This window comes from Pelophylax lessonae (genome assembly GCF_965119305.1).
Source record: "Pelophylax lessonae genome assembly, chromosome: 7".
Classification (NCBI taxonomy): Eukaryota; Metazoa; Chordata; class Amphibia; order Anura; family Ranidae; genus Pelophylax; species Pelophylax lessonae.
In genome coordinates this window covers 222,867,300-222,894,202 of record NC_138774.1, presented here as the reverse complement: position 1 = coordinate 222,894,202, position 26,903 = coordinate 222,867,300, and the positions used below count along the sequence as shown (strand labels likewise).

At 42.8% G+C, this 26,903-nt stretch overlaps 1 protein-coding gene across 1 annotated transcript in view; it reads right to left on the bottom strand.

The window, feature by feature from the left end:
- Positions 1–26,903, bottom strand: part of MED27 (mediator complex subunit 27) — a 550,125-nt gene that overhangs the window by 330,391 nt on the left and 192,831 nt on the right. The window contains exon 3 of the mRNA XM_082263750.1: positions 10,328–10,458. Within this exon, the coding sequence (XP_082119876.1) occupies positions 10,328–10,458 (131 nt within the window). The remainder of the gene's footprint in view (positions 1–10,327; positions 10,459–26,903) is intronic.

Sequence of the window (26,903 nt, the reverse complement as noted above, 5' to 3'; positions counted from 1 at the left end):
CAAGAGAACTCTAGCCATGTATGGTAAAGTTAAGTTAGAAAATATGTATAGAACATATTACGATCCCAAGCTAATAAATTTTACCTAGAGTTCCACTCTGTTTTCACGTGTACAAAATCGCCTCATGTGTCTGTATAACGTGGAGACTTACATAAAAGGCAATAAATAAAAGCCTACTAGTTAAAGACCTTAATTAATAAAGCCCAGCTTGAAATAAGAAGGGGAAGAAGATTACTACAGACTTTGTCAGCTTTTCAATTCTTTCTGCCATTGGACAGAAAACCCAGTCTCACGTGCTTGTGAACACGTCTATGTGTAAGGAGATTATTCAGATTCTGTTAAGGTCAAAAGTCTAAATAAGGATGAGGGAATCAGATGCGGCTCCAGCCAGAAAGGAAAGCACATCCTTTAAAGTCTTGCAGAAAAGTTGCATTATAGATCAAGAAAACAAAACTTGCTGGGGTACTTAAAATGACTATTATGCTAACTCCAGTGGTGAAATCTGTGGACAAAAGCTGTTGTTTCCATCAACCAACACATTTACATCTTGCCATTTTCCAAATGAGACTTCTACCTTTGATTCTTTAATGGTTTTACACTTGGGATACCAGTAGGTGATCTGGTCTCTAAAGGAACTTTGCAACAAAAACCAGAAGGTGATTTACAACCACCAGCATCCACTGACTACGGATATAGGGTGACTAAGCAGGTTTAGCCATGAATCACACAGTCAAGTGTCCATTCATGCCTTGGTTTGATAGCCTACACGATTTTGGAAGGACAACGTAAAATCAGGAACTAGGCTCTTTCTATAAAGTCTGAACATGCAAAAACATAGCAGAATACAACAAACATGACAGTCAGTCATGTTTGTACCCTTATCTGGAACTGTAATAGGGTGAAATGGGATAATATTCAAAGTACTTAAATAGCCAAAACTTTTGTTTTATTTTGAATAGTGTAGGGAAGGGTTAAAATAGTTGTGTCACTAGGCAGATTTACTTTCACTTTCTGACCTGTAGACTGAACGGGAAGTGAGAAGACATCTCATCAATGTGAGTGAAATCCCCTCTTAGACATTTGCCAAAGAAACAAGTTTTCCCTCTTGAAAATGTCCTCTTTTCCTATTTTGGTGGCAACTTAAAATTTTGTATTTACATCATTGGTAAAAAGGACAATCGAGATAAAGAGAAAAACCCGACAGTGGTTCTTGCAGATCTCTTGGGAGGTGTAAGGGATTTTTAGTGTGGGTGGGCTTTAAGCATAATAAAATATTAAACCCTCCATGAAAAAAAGTATATACTGCTTCAGACCTTAGGACTTTTTCTTTGACGCCTGTGGAGCTTAGTGTACTGTGTTTGAGAAGACCCCAGGGCATGTGTTCCCCTACCTGGACAATCATCGAAGCAACAATCTATGATCTGGAGCCAATTGGCAGGGTATTGCTCATAATGAGACCACATATTAGGGAAGTTATTTACTACTCAATGTTAAACAAGTTGCTAAGAATGCATTTAGTTAAAAAGACTAAAACCTTTAATAACTTAACAAGGAACAGCAAAGCCACAAATCCAAACTCTCCTTGCCAGTTCCTTACTTTTTGGCATGCACAAAAGAATTCCTTTTATTCTACGAAAAGGATGTTTACTATGCTTCTCAAAGACCACTCCATAGCAATAAATGGGCTTTTTCCACACATGCGCAGATGTATTGTGCTGCACACAGTGGATCCAGTAGAAGTGTTGATCTGTGAGTATAAGATTTTCAGGGAATGTTTGTACTAACAAAAGGAAAGTATGAAACTGTCCATTAGTTTTACTGTCTATGCACAAAAAAGAAACTAAGACACAACTTTCCTCCAAAATCAATTAGGGTAACATGGTCATAAAGATGTTCTGGTGGTCTAAAACACTAGCTTATTTCCCATAGAATTCTAACTCTACATTGTATTTTCCAAATGTAGGTAAAAAATCATGCCATCTCTCGGGTCTTCAAAATTTCCTAATTCATCTCCAGTGGACCAAACAATTATAGCATTTAAAGAAACTGGATTCCCAAAGACATAAAGTAGAACAAAAAGGGAAATGTAGGTATTTACAACATGAATAGTATTTCTTTCACACACTTTAAAAGTAATTGAAGATGACCACCAAGTAGATATAAAAAAAAGCACCATCTAATGGGGTTATCGATCCATTTAAAAAGATTACTAAATGTGCTTTTATATATGGTTAGAGTGAAATGCCTCTTCCTCGTGAATTTAGGTATTTCCAGTATTTGTGAACATAACATGCAGAGAGAAACAGGAACATTATGATAGGATATAAGTGAACTCCTCCTGTCAGACATTCATTAGAGAATAATGTACTAAAATATAAAATATTAGAATAGCAAGCATTTCTGGACATTGTCCATCAAACAATCATATCTTTTCTTGTGGTTATTGTGCTCTGCATCGAATACTCAGAATCGGATTATAAACTTCTCACTGGTGTTTACTGTCAACTAATAGACCAGGATTAAGCCATATTAATAATAATTAAGCTTGCATATGTAGATAATATCAGTGAACCTCAGCAAGTAATCCTAGAGATGCTTTAAACACAGCGACACAGATCTAGTCGAGGCTGTGAAAATGACTAACTAAATTTCTGTTTACAAAGCATACACACATAAAAGCTATCAATATCAAAGAAATAAGTCACTGAAAATTTGCCCGAAAGTAAAATCTTGTTGCAAATTCTCACAGCCGAAGTTTTATACAGTTTACAAAAGACAAATGAAAAGAAAACAGTCTCCATGTTCAATCCTTGCTGAAGTTACAGTGCTCAGCATAAAGGAGTACACCCCAACAGATTTGTCAGAAAAAATTTCCTTTTCAACATTTTCTATGGGACAATATACTACAAAATAATCCCACAAATGCGGGCCATTGATTGCAACCAAGATTTGTTAATTTGCACACACAAAAAAGGATTTTTCCTAACAAATTCATTCAAGACCATGTTGCAAAAATGAATACACCCCAATAAAAGTCTAAAGCTGGATACACACTATATCGTTTTCTTTAGATTTTTTCCTTTAGATTTACCAAAACCATATAATATGAGGTCAAACCTAAACACTTTCAATATGTATGCAATCAGGCAGGCCCTTGAAGGTAAATCTAAAGGAAATCGAACAAAAGTTGTATAGTGTGTATCCAGCTTTAGAAGCAAAGCTTAATTTTAGAAAACAAAATCCTACCGTATTTTTCGCCGTATAAGACGCACTTTTTCTTCCCCAAAACTGGGGGGGAAAAGTTGGTGCGTCTTATACGACAAATACACATTTTGCCTGCATTAAAACTGCCCCTAACTTTGTGTGGTGCTTGCTGCTAGCCAGAGCCAGTGTAGAAGAAAAAAAAAAAATCATTGCCACTAACCATTAAAGTAAGTGTTGCGGCCAGCGGCCGCGGCTGCTGCTCGGGAGTATTCAAATTACACTGGCCGCCATCTCTGTCTCGGCTCCAGTGTGTGTGTCACCTCCCTATGCTGCTGACTGGCTGAGGCGAGCGGGGCCAGGGCGAGAGGCAATGCCGATTGGTTTGGAGCAGTGTGGGTGGGTGGGCTGTGGGCGGGAGCCAGAGCAAGAGAGCGGAGCAGCTTTCCAGGCAGCACAGCACAAGAATGAACCCGCTTACCAGTTACCACAGACAGTGAAGGCAAGACAAACAGGATGGTAAAAACCTCCACTACACCTCTGTGAGCCCCCTAGGTGATAAACACGTACCCTTAGGTCATGTGACTGGCGCTTTGTATGATTATTTCAGCCTGGCTCTCCACATCGGTCCACTCGCTGACACCTCGATCAGGAACCTGTTAAATTAGACCGCCAGCACTCTCAACATCTGTGGCAACCTTATTTAATCGTTGTTCTGAGGCGCCGGTGGGTTCCTGTAATCAGCTTTTTTTAGTGTCATGTAACCAGCACAGCACCAACCAGTACTGTGCAGACACAGATTATACATCATCAGAGTACTAGAAACTCCTCAAAACTTTCCCTGAGGACAGCAAAGACCTGAGAATCTTTTTTTTCTAGATTTTCCTCCTTTAAAATTGGGTGCATCTTATATTCCGGAGTGTCTTATACGACGAAAAATACGGTAATTAACAAAAATTCATCAACAGGTGAGTCTAACTATTCATTAAACAGGTGTCCAGCAGACAGCTGATTATAAAAGGGCGTTACTTAACAAAGAAAACCCCTTCCCATTTTCATGCTGTCAGCAATGGCACCACATGGAAGAGAAATGTCACAAGGCCTGAGAAAGAAAATAATTTCTTTATACAAGCAAGGTGAAGGTTACAAGATCAGCAAAGCTTTACTTAACAGTCAGAATACTGTAGCAAAGGTGATCCAAAAATGTAACAAAGATGGAACTGCAACCATCTCACAGAGACGCGTAGGCCGTCCACGGAAGCGAACACCACGACACGAGCGTCTTCTGATGAGAAGGGTTAAAGAAAACCACCATGCAAGTTCACTGCAGTTAGCTAAAGAAGTAGAAAACCAAACTGGGGTGATGGTTTCCTGTGACAATACGATGTACACTGCAGAGGAATGGCATGCATGGGTGTCATCCATGAAGACTGCCTCTCCCAAAGCCTATGCACAAAAAAAGCCCACCTAGAATTTGCCAGGGCAAGAAAAGACAACTATAATAGTTTCAATCTACCCAATGCAGAACGGGGGAGGGAGCCATAAAAATCTGAAAGTTAGGCCCAGCCTGAGGGGCATAGAAATGTAGATGCCCGGACGATATTCGAATCTGGTCGGGTTCTAAAAGACCTTGTCTGTGTAGCCTGGGGTGAAATCTGGGTGGCCTAGAATAGGTGACATTGGCGAGAAAAAGTTGGTTATGCCTGCCAATTTAAAATACTTTTTAAGTTCTAATAACGTTGGTTCTATTAGAGGATGGGATTGATGAAGACGAGGAAGTTAAATTTGCCTGTCCAGGGGATACCACCTAAGGGAAATGGTATCGAGTCCTGTTCCAGAAATACCCAAAGCTTATGGGAGGAGTGTCTGCACCAGTCAATCACTCTAGTCATGTGTACCGCAGTGCAGTATAGGGCAGGGTCTGGGAGGCCTACTCTCTGTTATCCTGGGTCTCTGTAGGAGGGTCCTCTGTAGGAAAGATGATTTCCCATGCCAAACGTATTTAATGAAGGCCGATCGGAGCGTCTGAAAAAACGTTTGCGGTATTTTACTGGGCAGAGTCAGCAGGAGATGTAAGAGTCTTGGCATGATGTTCATTTTAAGGACATTGCACCTACCGAACCAGGAGATGGCTAAATGTTTCCATCTCTAAATCCGATGCTAAGGTAGATAACGGGTGACAAATTTAATTTAAAAATACTCTGGGGGTTTGAAGGGATTTTAGTTCCCAAGTATTGAATGGCTTGGGAGGCCCACCAAAAGGGAAAATTACGAGAGAGATCAATGAGAGCCTGTGAAGTGATGTTAATATTTCTATTCCATTCTAATATGGTCAACAAAGCAGTTACAACTAGCCTTTAGAAAAGCAATGGATCTGGCAATGTAGCTGTAATGGAAATGATATGACCCATCATAGCACAGACAAAGGCACTGCATGTAAAAACTAAACAGAACATCCAAAAGCTACTACAATTTGGCAATAAGAACTCAATCTGCTAGATGCAGGATAACAATGTTACTGTGTGGGTAAAGGATAACTCCAAGGGCCCTTTCACACATACGGACCGTTTGTCCGTTTCTCATCCATCCGTTGACAGATGAAAAACTGACATCAATGCATTCCTATGGGAAAACGGATGACAACGGATGATCATCCATTTACATCCGTTTTCATCCGCTTCCTTTAATATCCATTTCTTTTTTTTTTTAACAGATGAAAGCCCTATTTTTCTTCAGTTAAAAAAACTGATCGGACGAAAAACTGATGTAAACGGACAAACGGTCCGTTTTTCATCCATTTTTGCATTGGTAATGGATGTAAAAAAAAAAAAACGATGACGACCGGACGAGAAACTATATGTTTATTAGCTGAACTCCTTCCTCCTAGATTCCAGGCCAAGGATGGGTTTCCACCATAATGAGGATGATGACAAGCGAGGGTCATAGCTGATAAACACTATGCAGACCCCAGTCAGTGACTAGGATGTTGTTTTCCGCAAGGTGAAGAGTTTCATAGAGTTTATATTCTGAAGAGGCTAAGTAGAAGTGAATTTGTATTTATTTTTTTTCTCCAAGTGTGCTTATTTTTAATATAGTGGTTGGATACTTATAAACCATCTTATCTCTAAAGGATGCCCTTATGGTTTCCTACTAGCATAAAGCCAATGAATACCCCTGGAGTGGTGTTCTCTCGAGGGAACAACAATATAACCACTGAAAAATACCTCAACGAGTATTCCCAGGAATAGATGGAGCCTGATGGAGTTTGAAGGTCAGCATAGTTAATGTCTATGGGAATGTTCTTTGACAGAACTTCAGTAATCTACAAATGAGGCCAGAGCCTGAAAACAACAGCGAGATTTCCTTTTTCTGCCAATTTAACAATGTTCTTGTGGGTTAGTCTAGCCCAGAGAATAATGTATGAGCTGCCTGATAATGAAACTTATTGGACACTGATCTTGTTCTTATTAGCTCAATCCCGGCCTTGTACAAATACCTATCTTGGTGCGCGCAAAATGCAAACAGTGTTTTAATTTTTAATTAGGCTGCTCTTTGTGCTCAAATTCAAGGGAGGAAAAGAGATGCTGCTGTAAGGATTACTACTTCATTACAAGTTATCTGCAAGCTATCCCGTCAATATTGGTAGTTAATACATTGCAATAAGGAAAGGGGGCTTGTGGCAAACTCCCTAGATTTTCCGAGATTATATGAAAATATAGGGAAATTTAAACAATAACAGTGCGCTTGAACTTAACCTCTTCCCGCCGGCCATGCGAATATATGCAGCCTCTCAACGGGTGGGCATTAAGGGCAAGAGGGCCAAATACATGCAGCTTAAATGTAAACATTTATGTTCCCTGCGCGCTCCCAGCCCGATTGCTTTATTCTAAGGTATTTCATAATGAGCTAGTATGCGATTCATACTAGCTCATTATGCCTTTGTCTTACAGGTTTTTTTTTTTCGTCCAGGGGTTTACAAGTGCTTTAATATTCAAAGCAAACTCCGCCTTCCAACCATGTCTCCAAGCTTTATTCTGTTGAGAAATCACTTCGAAAAACACCCCCTTGCATTTCCGGCTTCAGCTATCTTGAGTAAGGGTAGTTGATTCATGTAACATTTACTTGCTGGAATCTATCTGCCCTTAGCTCAGGCATTAAGGCAGGAGGACGTGCTTAGCTAAGAAAACTCCTCTTTCTCTCCTGAGATAATTTGATAATAATCCTCTTATCCCGACATAATTTGATTAGGCATTAAAACCAGGAAATAAGTAAAAAAAAAAAAAAAAAAAAAAAAAAAAAGCTTAAAACAAGTAAATACAACATCCTTTCCTATTTACTAATGCTAGCAACATTTTTTGTGCTGAGGAGGGCCCCCTGTCTGCGACGAGCCTCCTTTCCTTTCCTAGACCATGGCAGGAAAGTACTCTTCCCCCCCCCCCCCCCCCCCCCATGATACCATTAATGTTGTCATCCAGGGTAGTCCCAAACAGGCGATCACTTTGAAAGGGCAGATCAATGAGCGCTTTCTTAGAGGCTTGGTCTGCGGACCAGTTCTTAAGCCATAGCTTGCGCCTAATCACCACCGCTACAACAAAACGTTTGGACAGCACAGGAGCTGTATCCAAAGCTGCATCACAAATAAACTGCAGCCAATGGACCAACTGGTCCGCTAAATCAACATAAGCATTAGAGACCTGCTCACGCCCAAGGCCCTGGCGCAAAAGCTTGGCCTATTCAGTTAGGGTCTGAGACACCAGGGCTGAGGCAAAGACTGGCTGCAATGTCAAACCAGAAATAGTAAACATGCTGCGTGCCATAGCCTCCGCTTTCCTGTCACCTGGGTCCTTAAAGGACGGGGACTCCTCTACCTAGATCATGGTAGCTTTGTTCAACCTGGAAACAGGAGGGTTCACCACTGGCGGACTAGTTCCCTTTTTTAAAAGTGACTCCTCAAAAGGGTAATGTACAGCAAAACGTTTGGGGACCACAAAGGGTAATTTTGGTTATTCCAATTTCTTACAGGAAAACCTGTCAAAATAAGGCACATAAGGAAACACCTTTGGAGTGCGAGGTGATTTATGCTTACCAAACAACACAGCGACGTCCGTGGCCACATCAGTCGCATCCTCAATCCTCGCTTCTACCAGCTCTTTTTAATTTGCTGCTGCGACATGGAGGAATCATTCTCCCTATTGGGTGGATCTGGGGGTTTGATATTAAGCCCCCCTGGACGGGACGTGTCCATGGCAGCATCAGGCTCAGAATCAGATGAGACAGACTGAGCAGGGAAAGACGGGGGGAGCTTCCTCCTGAGCCTTTGCCCACACGCCACTTCCACCAGGAAGCTGGGGTCCAGAGGGTCCTGCCACCTCCATGAGGGGGTCAGTGGGGGAGATGTGACCCTGAGGCTTCATAAGGAAAGGAAAACCTTGCGGTACAAAAACAATCTTTTGGCACTACTAAAGGATCCTCCCAAGGCTCAGGGTGCCTATCAGCAGAGAGAGAGAGATAACAGGGACCCCAAAGGACTCTACCCTACTGAACGGAGGCGAGCTGAGAATTCAGACCCAGCATCACCATGGACACCATTCTTGTTCATATTTCCCGGGCACAGGAAGAGGAAACTGAGGAGGAGGAGGAAGAGGAAGAGCATCCCCACGAAGCTTCGGTCATCTCCAGCATCTGCCGGACTAAGGGAAAATGGCCCCTGTGACATCGGGCTACAAAAACATGGTCGCCAGCTGGAGACCATCCAAACTAAGGGAAAATGGCCCTTGTGATATCGGGCTACACAAACATGGCTGCCAGCTGGAGACCAGCCAGACTAAGGAAAAATGATCACCATCAGCTACAGATGCTGAAACATGCTGCCAGGATATTTCCTGCACCCTCTGCACTGGGACCCCCCTCCGAAGGAAGAACACACGTTAGGGGAGACTCCGCTGCGCACTCTGCACTGGGACCCCCCCTGCACTATACCCACACTGCAAAAAGTAGAGCATGCACCTAGGAGTCCCCTGCACTGGGACCCCTCCAGACTACCAGGGTAGGACGTACACTATCCCAGGACCCTTACAGAGTGGGGATAGCGGAGGAGACCCCCAGGGGTCTCTGCTGCATCCTCTGCCCTGGCACCCCTACCAGATTCCAGGTCCAGACAGGAGGGAAAGGGAGTGGGGGAAGCCCAGCTCAATGGGGGATTTAAGAATGAGAGGAGGAAACCCGCAGGCAGGTCCGACCGTCCCTGGAGGTTACCCAGGTCCACCCTAAAAAAACGCCAAAAGGGGAGAGGGGGGACTGTACATACACCCTTCCGTGGTGCGGGTGGCACTCCAGACAGAATCCTCGCCACTGAGGTAGGGGAGCTGTCTGCCAAGGGACCGCTGCGACCCAGACCCACGCCTGGTCGTATACGACACTGCGGGACGCTTAACTTGTGGGCCCAGCCTCTGTCCGTGAGGCTATGTCACAGCCGACCTAGTGCATAGCTGCAGACTGCATGCGCTCACTGGCTGGGCTGGGGAGACCACTGGATCCAGATTATTCAGCCCATCGCCCAGCCTGGTAGTGGATTGTAGTTTCTCCCGAGAGAAAAAAAAACATGCAAGGAAGGGGAAAAAAATGCTAGGACCAGAGATCCCAGCCGGGAGCATAGGTCCTTACTCCTGACTAGACAGATTAAAACTGATTACCTAGATCAGAGAGGGGGGGGGGGTTATATACCTGCTGAGGATGACCAATGGGCGTAGCCAGGTGTTTTTTGTTATGTCTAGTCCTACTCCTGGAGGAGGCAATATAACCCAGTAGTTATGATTTATGGAGCACCGTGTCTGTCGATGAACAAAAAAGAAAATAATGGAACCTATTGTTTTATCCTGTATAAGTATTTTAAATATGCTTCCTGCTTCATCTTTTACTCATTCTACAGTGTGCCAGTGTTGATTAGAGTAACCAAAGAGGACAGCACTGACTTCTCTTTCTATTCAAAGAAAGCATTAATATCAGATAAGTGCAAATATAAAACAAAAATTAACAAGTTAATAGGACACAGATAAAACAATTTTCAAAGTAAAAAAGATTTATTACATAACAACTGAACATATCTCATATATAAGTCCAAACTTACTGAGGTGGAAGGACTAGGGTTGTAGGCTGGGCCTTAGGCCGGCGCTTGGCAGACACTCCCATCTGATTGGCTGAACGCTTCAGTGACTGCTGATTTAGAAGACCAGAAGCTAGGCCAGAATGGTACTGCAACTGGAAAAATAAAGCAATAAGTCTGGGTCAATTTCCACCAAAGAGAAATCAAAAGCTAAAAAATTATAGAATAAACAGAATAAAAATAAAAACACCAACTGGGTTTCCCCATTCACAAGTTAGATGCATTATGGAATGGTTAAAATTTGTCAGACTTTTTGCCATCTAGATCTCATTCAAGAGATTTCCCCTAACTCCCTGTCCTGTAAACATAGGAAGTGGTAAGAAATCTCTCCAAAAGAGAAAAATCCATTCTAAGCCAGTTGAGGATTTCCTCAATTTCTGTTCCAGCACACTCTTTTGCTGACTTCAGATACATTTTCTCTGAAATACAGCCAGGTCTTGGTGTACATAACATTGTTTGCCTATGACAAGTATTTGCAAAATAGTTTTGAAGGATCATATGAAGAAAAGATCAATCCTCTGCACAAGTCTATGGCAATGCAGTGTGAATGCATGGTAAACATGACCTAAACAGATCTAATGCCTCTTACACACGCATCGATTATTGACCGGGAATTTTCGGCCAACGTCCGATCGACCGATTTTAGTATGATGCTTCGGACAACCGACTCCGACTTTTCGGCCGAAAAAAATCTGGTGTGCAGGCTATAAAATTTTTGTTGGCCGTCAACACAACGGCCAATTTTCTGTCAGTCAGTACAGATTTCGGCAGACAAAAATCTGATGAGCAAGACTGGGCATGCTCAGAGAAGAAAAAACACACGGAAAGTAAACCAGCACATGACATCACTTCTGAAGTAGATTTTTGTTGGCCGAGAAAAATTTGTGTGCAGTCTAGGCACATTCCAACCAACAAAACACAACTTGGACAAAAGTCGGACGATCGGTCGGCCGATAATCGTTGCGTGTAGGAGGCATTACACTAAGTTCACACTGGCATTGAAAGCAGGGGTTTGAGTGGCATTTTTTTACACTGCACAAACACCTATGCAAATGATACTATGGGCAGCACATATCAAAACATGAAGTGTTAGCGTTGCTTCAAAACCGAAGTCTCATGTCGAATCTGGAGTATGAAGCCTTTCAACACTGCCCATTCAAGTCTATGATAATGCGCTGCAAACGCACTGGCAGGCATTTGCAGTATGTTAAAATGTGTCGCAGAAAAAAAAAATCTTGAATATAATGTTCTAGAACATACAGAGTGTCCTGCAGTCACTTCTTTCTATGCACTTCCTTGTTTGTGCTGCTTGAAGATGGCTGACAACTTCTGAGGGTAGGTGCGTAAATCATAATACAGGGCATGAAAGTGCCCGTTAGAATATCTCTGAGAGACAACTGGATGTACCCAATAGCGCCTGGATTCCTTTCTCCTTTTCTTCTGCTCAGCCAATTGCTCATACAGTACATCAGCATCATCTGCAGGAGGCCAAACATCAGCTAAAGCATAGTAAAGGAATCCATGCTGTTACCTTCTTTACTAATGAAGTATGCACAAGAAATATTTGCAGTGACAAGCCACACCTCAAATTGTTTATTTCCTGTAATGTCACTTCCCTTTAAAAAATAACATAAAAAAATAGGTTTTTGTGCAGCAGTTCATTGTGCATAGGGCATTTGGGAGTGTTTTAAAGGGACATTAACGCTAGTAAAACACCAGCCTAACACCTATACTAAAGCACAAGTTTAAACCCTATACTTAAGAGCATTAATGCTATAGGAGCGTTTTTTAAGAGTTATAAATGTATTTAAGTGTGAACAAGCCCTTAGGCTCCGTTCACATCTATGCATTTTTGGGCGATTTTCTGGTCTAAAAATGCCCCACAAGACAAATCCCATTCATTTTAATGGCCCCTGTTTAGATCTGAGCATTCTGTTGCCCTAAGCAAAATGCCCTTCGCTCACAAAAAGTACATGAGTTTCTTTTTGGCAGATTACAGACATTTTTCATTTGTCAACCTAAAAACGGCTGCACAAAAACGCTGCCTGTAAAACGCCCTGTAAAAATAGCAATGCCTAGAGGTGTTTGACACATTCTCTGGTCTAGCTGGAATAACAGTTTATTGAATTAAATGCTTGTCTAACAACTTACTAATAAAACAACAAGTAGTACTGTAGACTTTGGAAAACACATCTGTATTCATACCTGGGATGTTGAATATAAATGTCAACAAAAGATGCCCTTGCAGAACAAAAGGGTTACATATACAGTGCTGCGCATAAACGAGTACACCCAAACAGATTTGTCAGAAAACCTTTAACTTTCCTTTCAGAATCAACATTTTCTATGGGACATTATACTACAAAATACTCCCACAAATGCGGGCCATTGATTGCAAACATGATTTGTTATTTTCACACACAAAACAAGTATTTTTCCTAACAAATTCATTCAGGAATATGTTGCAAAAATGAACACACTTCAATGTAAGTCTTAAGGCCCGTACACACGATAAGAAAATCTGAAGGGAAAATTCGTCCGACGACCGATCTGCCGATTTTCGGATTGTTAGTATGGTGCTTTCGACAGCCAACTCCGACCTTTCGGCTGACAAAATCCTGATGTGCAGGCTATAAAATTTTTTTTGGCCGTAATACAACGTCCGATTTTCGTCTCATTAGTACAGATCTACAAATCTTAAGAGCAAGACTAGGCATGCTCAGAGAGAAAGAACACATACAAAGCAATCCAACACATGACATCACTTCTGAAGTAGAATTCTGTCGTACGGGAAAATTCATATGAAAATAACCTCTTCACTTTCCACATCAGACTAGCATGCCACAAAAAACGAACGACAGATTGCTCGATAATCTGATCGTGTGTACGGGGCTTTAGAAGCTAAGAGCAAAATCCTAACAAGAATTCAACTATAGGTGAGTCTAATTATTCGTTAAGCAGGTGTCCAGCAGACAGTTTATAAAAGGGCGTTACTTAAAGAAAACCCCTTCCCATTTTCATGCTGTCAGCAATGGCACCACATGGAAGAGAAATGTCACAAGGCCTGAGAAAGAAAATCATTTCTTTACACAAAAAAAGGTGAAGGATACAAGATGATCAGCAAAGCTTTACTTATCAGTCAGAATAATGTAGCAAAAGCAATACAAAAATTTTAAAATAACTTCAACCATCTCACAGAGACTTCCAGGCCATCTACGGAAGTTAATACCTCGACAGGAGCGTCTTCTGATGAGAAGGGTTGAAGGAAATTGCAATGCAAGTTCACTGCAGTTAGCTAAAGAAGTAGAAAGCCAAACTGGGGGGATTGTTTCCCGTGACACAATAAGGCGTACAATGCAGAGAAATTGTGTGCATTGGTGTCATACACGAAGGAAGCTTCTCCTAAAGCCCATGCACAAAAAAAAAAAAAAAAGTCCGCCTAGAATTTGCTAGGGCCCATGCTGAAAACAACAAGACTACTGGGACTCTGTACTCTGGAGAGATGAGACCAAGATAAATGGTTTTTGGAACTCGTGGCTTTAAAACTGTATGGCGTCGCAAAAGTGAGAAGTACAAAGAAAAATGCATGGTGGTGCCTACAGTGAAACATGGTGGTGGAAGTGTCCTTCTGTGGGGCTGCATGAGTGCTGCTGGTGTCAGGGAGCTGCATTTCATTGATGGTATCATGAATTCACAGATGTACTGCTCTATTTTGAAAGAGAAGATTCTACCATCACTCCGTGCCCGTGGTCATCGTGCACTTTTCCAACATGACAATGATCCAAAACACACATCTAAGGCAACCGTTGCATTTCTGAAGAACAGGGTTTAAGTGATTCAATGGCCAAGTTTGTCTCCTGATCTAAACCCAATCAAACACCTATGGGGAACTCTGAAGAGACAAGTGAAGCGTCACTCTCCATCCAGCATTTAGGCTCTAAAAGAGGTCGTTCTTGAGTAAAGGAAAATGATCAATGTTGAAATATGTCGCCAACTTGTTCATTCCATGCCTAGAAGACTTGGTGTTGTCTTTACAAATCATGGAGGCACAGTTGTGCTCATAAGTTTACATACCCTGGCAGAATTTAGGATTTCTTGGCCATTTTTCAGAGAATATGGATAACACAAACTTTTCTTTCACTCATGGTTAGTGTTTGGCTGAAGCCATTTATTATCAACCAACTGTGTTTACTCTTTTTAAATCATAATGACAACAGAAGCTACCCAAATTACCCTGATCAAAAGTTTACATACCCCAGTTCTTAATACCGTGTATTGCCCCCTTTAATATCAATGACTGCATGAAGTCTTTTGTGGCATTTGTGGATGAGGCTCTTTATCTTCTCAGATACTAAAGCTGGCAATTCTTCCTGGCAAAAAGCCTCCAGTTCCTGTATATTCTTGGGCTGTCTTACATGAACTGCACATTTGAGATCTCCCCAGAGTGGCTCAATGATATTGAGGTCAGGAGACTAAGGTGGCCACTCCAGAACTTTCACTTCATTCTGCTGTAGCCAATGACAGGTCGCCTTGGCCTTGTGTTTAGGATCATTGTCATGTTGGAATGTCCAAGTATGTCCCATGCACAGCTTCTGGGCTGATGAATGCAAATTTTCCTCTAGTATTTTTTTTGATAGCATACTGCATTCATCTTGCCAGCAATTCTGACCAAATTTCCAGTGCCTTTGTAGCTCAAAACATCAGCGATCCACCTCCGTGTTTCACAGTAGGAATGGTGTACTTTTCATCATAGGCCTTGTTGCCTTTTCTCCAAATGTAGCGTTTATGGTTGTGGCTAAAAAGCTCATTTCAAAAGGATGCACTCATTTATGCTGAGCACTGTATGTTGTCCACACACTGTTATGTGTGCCAGCCACTGCTACTTTTCCCCCAAAAATCACGTCACACGATTCCACTATCCTTCCTATTTGAAGTTTCAGCCTAGAAGGACTGAACATTTGGCTGGTAACATATTGTGGTCACATCACTAAAAGGAGATTTACTCTTCAACACACAGAACAGGTGTGACACTGGGAGATACAATGATGTGAATCAGTCAATATGCACGTGGTCAGAGACCAAGTTGGGCTCGCCGGAAGCCGTTTCTTGCTATTTTAATGCAGTACCATTGCTACAACACACAGGAACCATTATTTGAGATTTAGTGCCGGATATATTAAGAATGCTGGAGGCGAAGAAATAATGTAAAAGGTAAGGCACATTGATCAGGGGAAAGGATTGCTACAGATGAAAAATCATTTTGTCTCGAGTTCCACATTAATTTTTATCTAACATAGCCTCTCATTCTTCACAGAAAAAGAAGAGAAAGTAAATTGATTATTTTATTTAAAAAAAAAAAACTGAAGAAGGGTCCCAATTCTAAACTTATCGTGGATAACAAAACCACTCTGCCCAAAGACAGATCAACCAGAAAATCTCCAAGGAGACTATAAAAGACCTAAAACCTTCTGGGGTCTTCATCAAAAATGGCCTCTTTCCATACCCACTGTTCATTAACTGCCAGCTGATTGTGGAAAAGAGAATTTAATGAACGAGTGGACTTCAAGCAATTCAAGCACAGGCAGAAAAAATTAGTATTTGACACGGATGACAGAAACACTACTTTTTTTTTATCCCCCTAAAGATACATGCAGGATCGGCACCAATTAATTCTTTGCCGTAATCATATCAGAGAATGATGATGTGACTGCATACTACATGTCGACACGTACTTCTCGGAGTTCCCAGTATCAGCTTCCCAGGCTATTGTGTTCTCTACTCACTGTCATGAAGCCCTTTATAAGTGCCTTCAGGCAGACATCCAGAACACGACTCTTTTTAACACACGCAGAACTATGTTCAAACGTGCTGCTTGCATCCCAGTGCCTAAGGGGACTTTCAACTCACTATCGGAACTAATGATAAGAAACGCAACTCTTGCAACACCAAAGTTAGCAATAGACAGGAGACTCTAAAAATACCCAAGTTTAAATTTCACTTTTTTTTTTTCAATAATCAGATCAAAAGTATAAATGTGAATCTCTCAGCCATTTGTTTTGAAATGTATAAAGTCAACTGAATTTTGTTAGAGTAGTACAAAATCATTTAAGAGAAACTATAATGATGTATCAATTTACTACATTTTTTGGGTTTTATTAGTATGTCAGCGTGCATACAAGCACACATATATACACTAGTGTTGCCAGCCGTCAGCATTTTTACTGGCAGCCAGTAAATGCCAGTGACATGAAAAAGTTGCTAGTTAAAAATACGACTGATGCGTGGCCAGGCGCAGTTCTGGTCGAGGGCTGGCCAAGACCATCCGAATGCCTGCTACAGTGTGTTCGGGTGAAGTCGGTGGGGGTGGGGAGGGGTGTTTGTTTGGGTGGGCTGGGGAAGGCGGTGCCTGAACGTGATATGTAATGTCATGCTGCAAGTGAGCGGCTGGAGCCTTGTGTGCAGGTCTGTGGGACAGGAGCAAAGTAAGCCGAGAGAGAGACTGTCGGTGCTGCTTGAACTGGAGTGGACTGATGGGACCACCTGGCGTGGAGAGAGACTGTCACTTTTACTCAGGGGGGACGTGTCGTGTCGGTAATGTCTCATCATAATCTGTGCTGCTGCACACTGCTGACAGTGTCACTGAGAGTCAATTTTATGTGTGTGCGACTGCTCATTCTAATTTCTTGCCCTCCTGAGTCCTTTCAAACTGGAGTGCTTCTAAACTGCCCATAAAATGATGAGCGCTTTAGCTGTCCTTTCATAGGCATTTTTTTAAAGGACACATGACTCAAAAACCTCTCCAAAAATCATTTTGATGCACTTTTGAAACGCTTTCAGGCGCTTCCCATTCATTTCAATGGAGAGGGGTGTTTTTGAGGTGCTTTCTCAATGTTTTGGTGGGTTGCAGTCCTCCTCTATCAAAGCAACACACAATCTTTACTTTACAAATAAAAATCCAATACAGGGGGCACTACTATCTGCACAAAACAGAGGAAAAAACATTCAGTACATCTCTGAAAAACACGCACATTCCCCAAGGTTTTGTGCCGTTAAAAAAGCTGCAAGCACAGAAAAATACTTGTTGATCTAACAGAAATTAGGTAAGCTTCTAACTTTTTGTGCATTCTGTTGTACTGAATTCCCAAATACTGAAGTCCCAGTAGACTACAGAACACTTTCCCTTTAGGTTATGGAGCTGAGCAGAGAGGGAGGTGTTCAAACAGTTACCGCCCAAGGGTGACATCACTGTTTCTCCACAAATACAATATACAGTGAGTGAGCACAGTCACCCTAGGATAGAAAAGCGTCTTACTGGCAGAATCACAGAGGGAAAAAAAAAAAGGGAAAAAGCCTAAAAAAAAACAAATGTAGCGACTACACCCTGGTCACACCGATATTGAAATCGTGTTACTTCACTTGAAGTAACACAAATTACAAAGTAGCATTTCAGTGGTTCTTCAGGTGCAACTGGGAAGACATCTGTGCGACTTCATTTACAGATGTCTATGCAAGTCGTACCTGAACTTGCAAAAAGTAGAAACTATCAAATTGCATGACCAGTCGCACCGATGTGAGAGGTGGCTAAATGTCAAACTCTTTAATCGTGGGCCAAACCAGCATTATGGTTGCCCTCCAAGAGTCGGTTGTATCTTTTTTTTTCTCTTTTTTGTTTTCTCTCTCAGACATGGGTGACAGCACGTGGCCCGTTGACAGGGTTTTCCCTGTACCTCCAGCTTGCACCCACCAGAGACTTCCGGATTCTCTACAGCCCCCCTGGACTCACTTGCCTCTGCACCTGGGAACACACCCTGCTGGTTGTCCACAACACCCAGACACAGGGTTGGAGATTCTATCCTGTCCAAGACTCTTAAGAATATCCAAACTACTACTCTTGGTCTCTCTTTCCATCAGTAGTGGACAAACCCAGAAATGACGCCGCCTAGGGGCAAGTCGTCTAAAAAAGGGCTATCGCCAGCACCACAAGTGTCTTTGTTGTGAATAGAAAAATGTGCAGGTTTTCTTTGGAGGAAGTTTCAATTTTCAGACACAGATGTTTAATTGTGTTGCTCTAAGCTCTAAAATCTGCTGTGCTTTCCCTGCAGATGTCACCTTGTGTAACCAAATGCCTGCTATGCTGCTATTTTAGGCCAATGATTACAAACTTAAATAACTGGTCAACAGCAAAAAAAAAAAAAAAGGGATTGAGAGAAAAGTATTTTGAATATATATTTTTATTCTAAACGCCCAAAAATACTATTTGAAGACAGCACCCTCACTTCATACTACAAAGTTAGTTTTTGGCTAAGGTAGCATTTCAGTGCCAGCAACTTTGAGCATACAAAACTGCTGTAAAAATAGCTTACATCACACAAATGTTTGTAATTCAGGCAGATGACATGTTATACTTACCAGCCCTATGTAATGGTTTTGCTCAGATTAGCCCTGATCCTCTTTTTCTCAGGTCTCCCCGCCAGCGCTCCTGGCATCTTCTCTTGTCCGAGTGCCCCCAAAGCAAGCCACTTGCTATGGGGCACTTGCACGTGCTTGCTTCTAAGCCTTGCGCTGTGTGCCCCATCCCCACCTCACTGGCTCCGATTGACAGCAGCGTGGGCCACTGGCTCCTGCTGCTACATTTAAGCCAATCAAGAGCGAGAGAGCCATGAGAACCTCGGCTCTCGTGCACATGGCTGGATCAAGTTTAGGCTCAGATATGTATTTAGGAAAGGCTGCGGGTAGAGCAAGATGCAGGTGATTTTTACCTTACTGCATAGAATTTAGTAAGGTAAAAAACCTTCTGCTTTACAACCACTTTAAGCAGTCAATTATAACATGGAAATAATTAAATGATCGTGTGAGAAATCAAATATCAAAAGGTAATGACTATTACTGCATTGACTAGTAACCCTTAAAGCGTAACTCCACTTTTGTTGAGAAAAAAATATTCCCCCCCTCTGGGTGATCTCTGTACATTGCAGGGATTTTAACAAAGTTATTTGCAGATTCCTACCTTTTGGTATTTTGAAGAAATCATTGTTTGTTCCTCTGTGCTGAGTGGGTCAAATGGGAGTGGTTTCATAATTATCTATCAGCTATGGCAGCTGCAGGGCTCTAATGAGGAAAGCTGCTGGGCCTGCATCCCTTTAGATGTGTTCCTATTGGAAGTATCTCACCGAAAATTATATTTTTTGTTGCAGGGGATTCCAGAACTCTGACTTGTATCTTATGCAGACTTCTGGGAAAATTGGTGAGCCAATCACACAAGCAGGAAATTATGTTTCTGGGGTGTGGTCAGTATACATTCTGTGTACAGAACAGCTCCAGGTAGCCATATTGCATTGCATTTTCAGAACATTACAACAGCTGCAGATTGAAAAGGAAAGGGAAGTTTTAATAACATTCAATTACAATATGATTTGTGTTGCACTTGTATACGCTATATTGTTTTTTCTTTATTTGCTGATTATTTGCTGCAGGACACAGCATCTTAGTCATAACTATGGGTTATATACGGCAACCTTCTAGTGATTGGACACAGGTCAAAAAAAAAAAAAAAAAGCTGCAGAGATATCCTCTGCATAACCCCTCGCTCCCAGCAAGTATCAGTTTTGTTGTAAGCAATAGGGAGGTGATAAAGAACCCCATGGGAGGGATCTGTGCCCTGTACTACAAGAAAAATAATTTATTGGCAAGTCAAAAATCTTGTTTTCTTAATCCTATAGTATAGGACGCAGGTATTGTCTTAGACAACTGGAACACCCAAAAGCAATAGATGAAAAGAGGGGTGGGCAACGGAACAAACAAACATCTCCTGGCCCATAGAAAATAAACAAGGCTTCAAGACCCTCACTAGACAGCTGCTTATAGCACCTTATAGATTAGACGGAGGCTTGAACATTCACCCGGTAAAACTTAGCAAACTTGGAACAGAAGACCAGATGTTTCTCTAGTATAGCCGCTAAACTCAAAATTTCCTCCAATCCGAGCCCGTTGACCCCATTGAGTAACAACCCGGCCTTCCCTCACGATCAGGATCTTTCCCAGATTTTACAAAACTGGCCCCATTCTCAATTCAAAGCTCTACACCTCCTGGAAAACAACACCCTGATTGATCTCCAAAAACTGACTAACCTAACGATTAATAAAACGTTCCCTAGCCAACTCCACCTATGTATGGTTAATTGGCTGAAACGAAATGACCAAAAAAATCAACTCTCTCGGCCACTATCCAGCCTGGAATCCTTATGTAACCAGACATCTCCCCAGAAACACGTGATCTCTACCATACACAACATGTTTTTTGAAAACACCTCACCTAATACTCTCAAGGCCTGCAGCAAGTGGGAACGCGACTTAGACATACATTTCTCTGAGAAAGACTGGGAAAAAATCCTTACAATTGCACATAAAGGGTCCATCAACGTAAACACGCAAGAAAACAATTTTAAAATCATTTCCAGATGGTACAGGACCCCGAGCGTTCTCCACCACTATAACGCTAGTATACCTGACACATGTTGGAGATGTTCTCAGGAAAAGGGCTCCATGCTCCACATCTGGTGGGATTGCCACCTCATTCAACCCTTTTGGTCCAAGGTACACCAGATTATAAAACAAATCTCTTCTGTTGACATAGACTACACCCCGGCCCAGATGCTCCTTCATCATTCCAAGGTCCCTTTAAAAACATATAGGAAAACACTTCCCATGCACCTAATTAATGCAGCCAAGCTTTGCATCCCAGTTCATTGGAGATCAAGAATTCCCCCCACGATATCAGAATGGTTTAAGAGAATTGACAGGATTGCAGATATGGAGGAGAGAATACAATCTACAAATGACACCCCTTCCAGGTTCTACGAAACTTGGGCGGGTTGGCTACTTTTCCGCTCATCCAATCTCTATGCTGAACACACTAACCCTAATCAACCTGCCCAGGTGTAAAAATTCCTAACTGGTATTCCTTTTTCTTCACACACCAACCCGGGACCCGCATATTCTAAGATCTTCCAAATCACGCCAAGACAGGAATCTCCCTCCCCACACAAGGGCAGTCAAGGGATTTTCCCAGTAAAATATTCGGAAGATCCGCTCCTTCTAGTACTACATGTTAATTTAAAATTTTTCTTATACGTACTCTCCCCTTTTGCATATCCTTTCCAGCCCCTCCTTTCCCCCGCCTCCCTTGTTCGACCTCCCCATTGCCTTCCCATCCCAAACTCCCCTCATCTCCACCCTTCTTTGTTTATTTATCCCCAACCAGATCGGCTCACATTGATACCATTGCTCTACTAATTATGGACGTTAGTCCACGCTTATTCACAGTTCTCATACAAAATGTGTTAATTTATAAAAAATGTTTTTGATATTTTGATTGAAGCAATGTAACTTGTTTATGCGCTGCGTCACATTCTCTTTACCTTTGTCACTATTTGAAGTTTTCATGTTTTGCCTATATTTACTCAAAAACTTTTATGGAAAAAAAAAAAGAAGACCAGATGGCAGCCTTAAAAAAATCAGTGAAAAAGATGCTTTAACAATGACCTGTCAAATCCACAAATCCACCTAGCAATGGTTGTAGGAGAAACAGGATGCTTCACAGGATCTTATTCATAACTATGAGACATCCAAAAGTAGTCCAACTGAGGGATGGGCAACACAGCGAAAAGCAGGCCCACGTAACAAATAGGTTAAGAAAGGGCCTAAAAGAACTTGCAGCATCTGGCTTCTAAAGACACTTAAACATCATGGCAAACGTTAATGGTGCACATGGAAAACCAGGTGACAGCCTTACAAATTCCTAGCCTAGCACCATACAAAGTGTGACCCCCCCCCCCCCCCAGATGTGATGGAAGCCTTTGCAAGAAGCTGATTTCCAAGCCATCAGGAATAACCGAATGTGACAAGCCATGGTCCCCCAGGATTTGGGCTTCACATGACAACTAGGTCTAAAGAGGTTTTGCGGTTGAAGCCAGTGACCGAAAAGCAGGGTGATGAACTGGTCCTTGAGGCAGAAGGTTCCGATGATACAGAAGGAAGGGCCCATATGTGCGAGTACCACATTCTTCCGGGCCAGTTTGGTACAATGAAAATTACCGGAATGCTCTCAGTCCTATAGAGCAGACAAAGGAAAAAGCTAAAGAGGAGGAAAATGAAAGATAAGGTGGAACTGATCCCACTAGTTCTTCAGAGACGTTCATTGCGGAGGTCTTACGGTCCTGAACCTGACGACCATCTTGCCCGGTCGCTGTTGAATTTAGAAGCCAGAAGATCTAGGTCCAGTGCCCCTCACTTGTGACAAAAGGATTAAAACAATATCGAGCACAGAGCTCATTACCCCAGATTCAGCACCCATAGCAAAAGGCAGCTAGCGCTGGTGAGGAGGAACTGTTAAAATAGAGTTAGGGTCTTGAGACATGCGTCCAGATAGCGAAGATCAGACAGATGGTAACTAGAGAACAGCAGGTTGCAGAGTGGGGCATGTCAAAGAAAACAGGACCTTCAAGAGGGCTTCTAACATAAGTGCCTAAATACAGGATTATCTTCCACAGGGACTGTTAATGTCTTGTTGAGTCATGAACTGCCTGGGTCAACCACAGGTATTGTCCATTTCTGTATGAAACCCTCTTCAAAAGGATATTACTTAGCAAATCCCTTAGCAGCAAAGAGCATTTCAGGGTGAAGTCAGTTACTGTACAAGACAGACTCAAAAAGAAATGTACTGGGAGGGTCTTAGCAGGTATGGGAAATTTCACAAGGAGAAACATAACTCCCCCCAGGACCTTTGACTGGAATCTAAGTCTACTGTCATCTGACCCCTTTCCCGGCACCTATGATTTGCAATCTGCGGCTAACTATCAAGCTTCCTGGCTGCACCATAGCCACTGTGATTTCCTTTTGCAGCTTCCGGATCACTAGATTCGGAAGTGCACCACATGCCAAGGTGGGTGCCCACACAGAATCTAGTGCATGAAGTAACATTATAGGCCAGTTCCACATCTTATCCAGGTTGCAGCGGGGTACAGTCCCCTAAACTTCAGCTGCTGAGTAAACTGATCCGGAAACTGCAAAAGGAAATCACAGTGGCTAGGGTGCAACCAGGAAGCTTGATAGAAGAATCTTGAAAGGTAAGCTTCACTCAGAGAAGCCATCCATAGCCTAAAGACAGAAAAACTGGAACCTGTATATAAATGCACTAAACAGCTTCACCCATATCAAATGGCCCTCACAAGATCCAGTAAAATGAATCAAGACATTTCTCACATTATCTGGACTAACAGCAGTGGAATACATTCTATATTCCCCTAACCGTCCCGCAAATAACTGCCACATGTGCAGGCAGGAGAAAAATGTAGACAAGCCAATGAAATGGATGAAGTAATCTCAAGAAGTAGAGAGCCTTTAATGGCTTTCAATCATTCACCAAGCACCACTCATCACAGCTGATAAGGTCTCACAATATCCCACTCTTCAGAGGTTACACAAACCAGGGTTTTAATGGGTTATGCGATCTCCAATCAACTGCCACTCATAGCAGCCAATTCTAATCTGCCACTCTGCAATAAAAAGCATGAAACATATTGCCATGTGAAATAAAACTAATTTACCTAACTTGCGATAAGCAAGTCCCACTGTGGAAGACAATGTAATTAAAATAATTGATTTAGTACACAGAGTACAGCACACGTCAATGTATTCAGATATGAAGATAAAATCAAATACTCCTGTCCAACAACATTTCATTGTGGCCAAAAAAAATAAATAATTGAACCCCAAATACTGTATATTTTTTGATTTTTCAGATTTTTCTGTAAGGGAAATCACCAAAAATAAAAGAGTGACAGTGGGTATGAAAGAAATGTGTTTTGAAATGTCAGCGGCTCAAGGCTTCGATCTCCAATCTGGGAATTTGCAATGAGAGTAATATGTAGAGTGTGTTATGGAATTAAAGCAAGTGAGACAGCTTGGCACACACAATTCACGCTCTCAAATGTTCCTTTAGCTTCTCTCTGATCTCCTCTACTAGATGCGGCTTATTAAGAGCTGGTTGCAAGCTCAGCCATTTAAAACACAGCTGGCTATAGGCTTTCCCTAAAGTGAACATCACAGTTTCTGTTCTATTTGCATAGACTGCAGTGATGCACTATAAGAGAATTTTTAGGCAACAAGTAAAACCAGTCAGGAAACTGTTAGGCAATGGGGGAAATAAGCCTAATTTTACACTAGAGGAAAATACCCCATATATAGGTTTTAGATAAATAAATAAGGCCATGCCAGGATTAAGGCTAAAGTCAGCTGGTAGAGAATGTGTGCCTCTGGGTCAAGTGTAAAGGATTTGTGGACTTTAAAGGATAGCTACCTTTACAAAGGTCTGAAAGACCTTGTAACTTCCTAAACTTCAGCAGTGTATGAATCACCGACCCAGGGAAACCTCTATCCTTCAGCACCTGGCTTTCAACAGCCAGGCCGTTAGAGCCAGCCACTGTAAAAGCAGGATGGAAGATAGGCCCTTGGAACAGTAGCTCCTCCCTGAGAGGTAGTCTCCAAGGGACATCAGAGACCAGTCGCACCAGATCGGTGCACCAAGACCTGCGAGGCCAGTCCGGGGCCACTAAAATGACTGGAATCCCTTCAGCCTCAATCTTGTACAAAAGCCGTGGCAGAAGCTTGAGAAGGGAAAGTGTAGATCAGACAAAACTGGGGCCACCAGAGTGTCTGTGGTGTCCACCAGATGATCCCCTGACCTTGCCACAAACCTGGGTACCTTTCTGTTGAGCCAAAACGCCAAGAGAACCACCTCAGGGGTACCCCCTGGAGACATATCCGATGAAACACGTCTGGATGAAGGTACTACTCCCCTTGGTCCAATGCCTGCCGGCTGAGATAGTCCGCCTGCCAGTTTTCCACTCCTGGAATGTGTACGGCGGAGAGGGCAGGAAAGAAGCGTTCTGCCCACCGGAGGATGCCGGCTACTTCTAGGGCTCCCAACACACTCTTTGTTCTACCCTGGTGATTGACATAGGCCAATGCCTTGGCATTGTCCCACTGGATTCATTCCAGGAGCCTCCAGAATCAATCCGTCCAGTGATCCAGGCACAGCCTGATCGCCTGCAGTTCGAAGACATTGATCGGTAGTCTGGATTCATCCAATGTCCAGCAACCCTGAGCGGAGCTCAGTCCCTGGACAACTCTGCACCCCGGACAGACTGGCATCCGTGGTGACCACTGTCCAATACAAGGGGAGAAAGGATTTGCCCTGCCGAAGAGCCAGAGAGCAAAAAGTCACCAGACCAGGAACCCCCTGGTTTTCTGGCTCAGCTGAATTTGATTGTCCAGAGACCTCGGGCACTTGTTCTATTTCGCCAGGATCTTTCTTCGAAGTGTGCGCATATGGAATGGTGCAAAAGGAACCGCCTCGAAGGTAGATATCATCAGGCCCAGCCCTGCATGCAAGTCCGGAGGGAGGACCACCTGCTGGTCAGCAGTAGATTTATCGCAGCATGCAACTTTTGGAGTTTGTCCAGAGGAAAAAACATTCTGGCTAGAGTGGAATCCAGAGTCAAACCCAGACAATCCAGTTTTCTGGATGAAATCAGAGCAGACTTCTGGTAGTTTAGAAGCCAACAACTCCTTCAGGGTCTGTATAGTGATCTCTACTTGGTCCATCAATGCAACAGAGGACTCTGCTCACAAGAGGAGGTAGTCCAGGTAGCCCAGTATCGCAATCCCACTGCTGACGTCAGAACCGGGGCCAACACTTTTGTGAAGACCCGAGGAGCAAAGGCTAGACCAAAGGGTAACACCACAAACTGATAATGCTCCTCTACCACAGCAAGAAAGAGGAAGCGCTGGTGTCGGCACATATTGGAATGTGCAGGTAAGCATCCTTAATGTCGATAGAAGCATGAAAGTCCCCCTGATGAAGGGATGCCACCACCATGCGAATGGACTCCATTCTGAACTTCTGTACCCGCACAAAGCAGTTCAGGGCTTTGAGGTCCCCAATTTGACGTACCTTGCCCTCCTTCTTTGGGACTGTGAACAGGTTTGAATAAAAACAGTAAAACCGTTTTGATACCGGAACAACCACACCCTGAAGCAACAGGTCTTGCACCGCCCCAAAGAGAGCTTGCAATCGGTCCAGGGACAGACGCACATTTGAAGGGAGGAACCTTTCCTGGAGGGCAAGAACTTAACTCTACCTTGTAACCAGACAGTATCACTTTATGGACCCATTTGTTGTTTACCAATGAGGGCCAAGAGCCCAGGCACGGGAGGGTGCCCACCTTTATGTTGAAGGAACCATGTCTGTGGGTCCAGAGAATCCTGCTCTTGGCTTGCCAGACCAGGGTCATTGGAACCTCACGGGGAAGACTTGAAAGGTTTTGAACCCTTGTCAGTGGACCCTGAGGGATGAAAAAACTGCTTTTGAGCCAAGAAAGACAGGCCACATCTGCGACAAGGTTCTTTCTCCTTCCCAGACAGTGGAAGAAAGGTACTCTTCCCCCCTGTGAAACTCTTAATGATGTCATCCAGGGTAGCC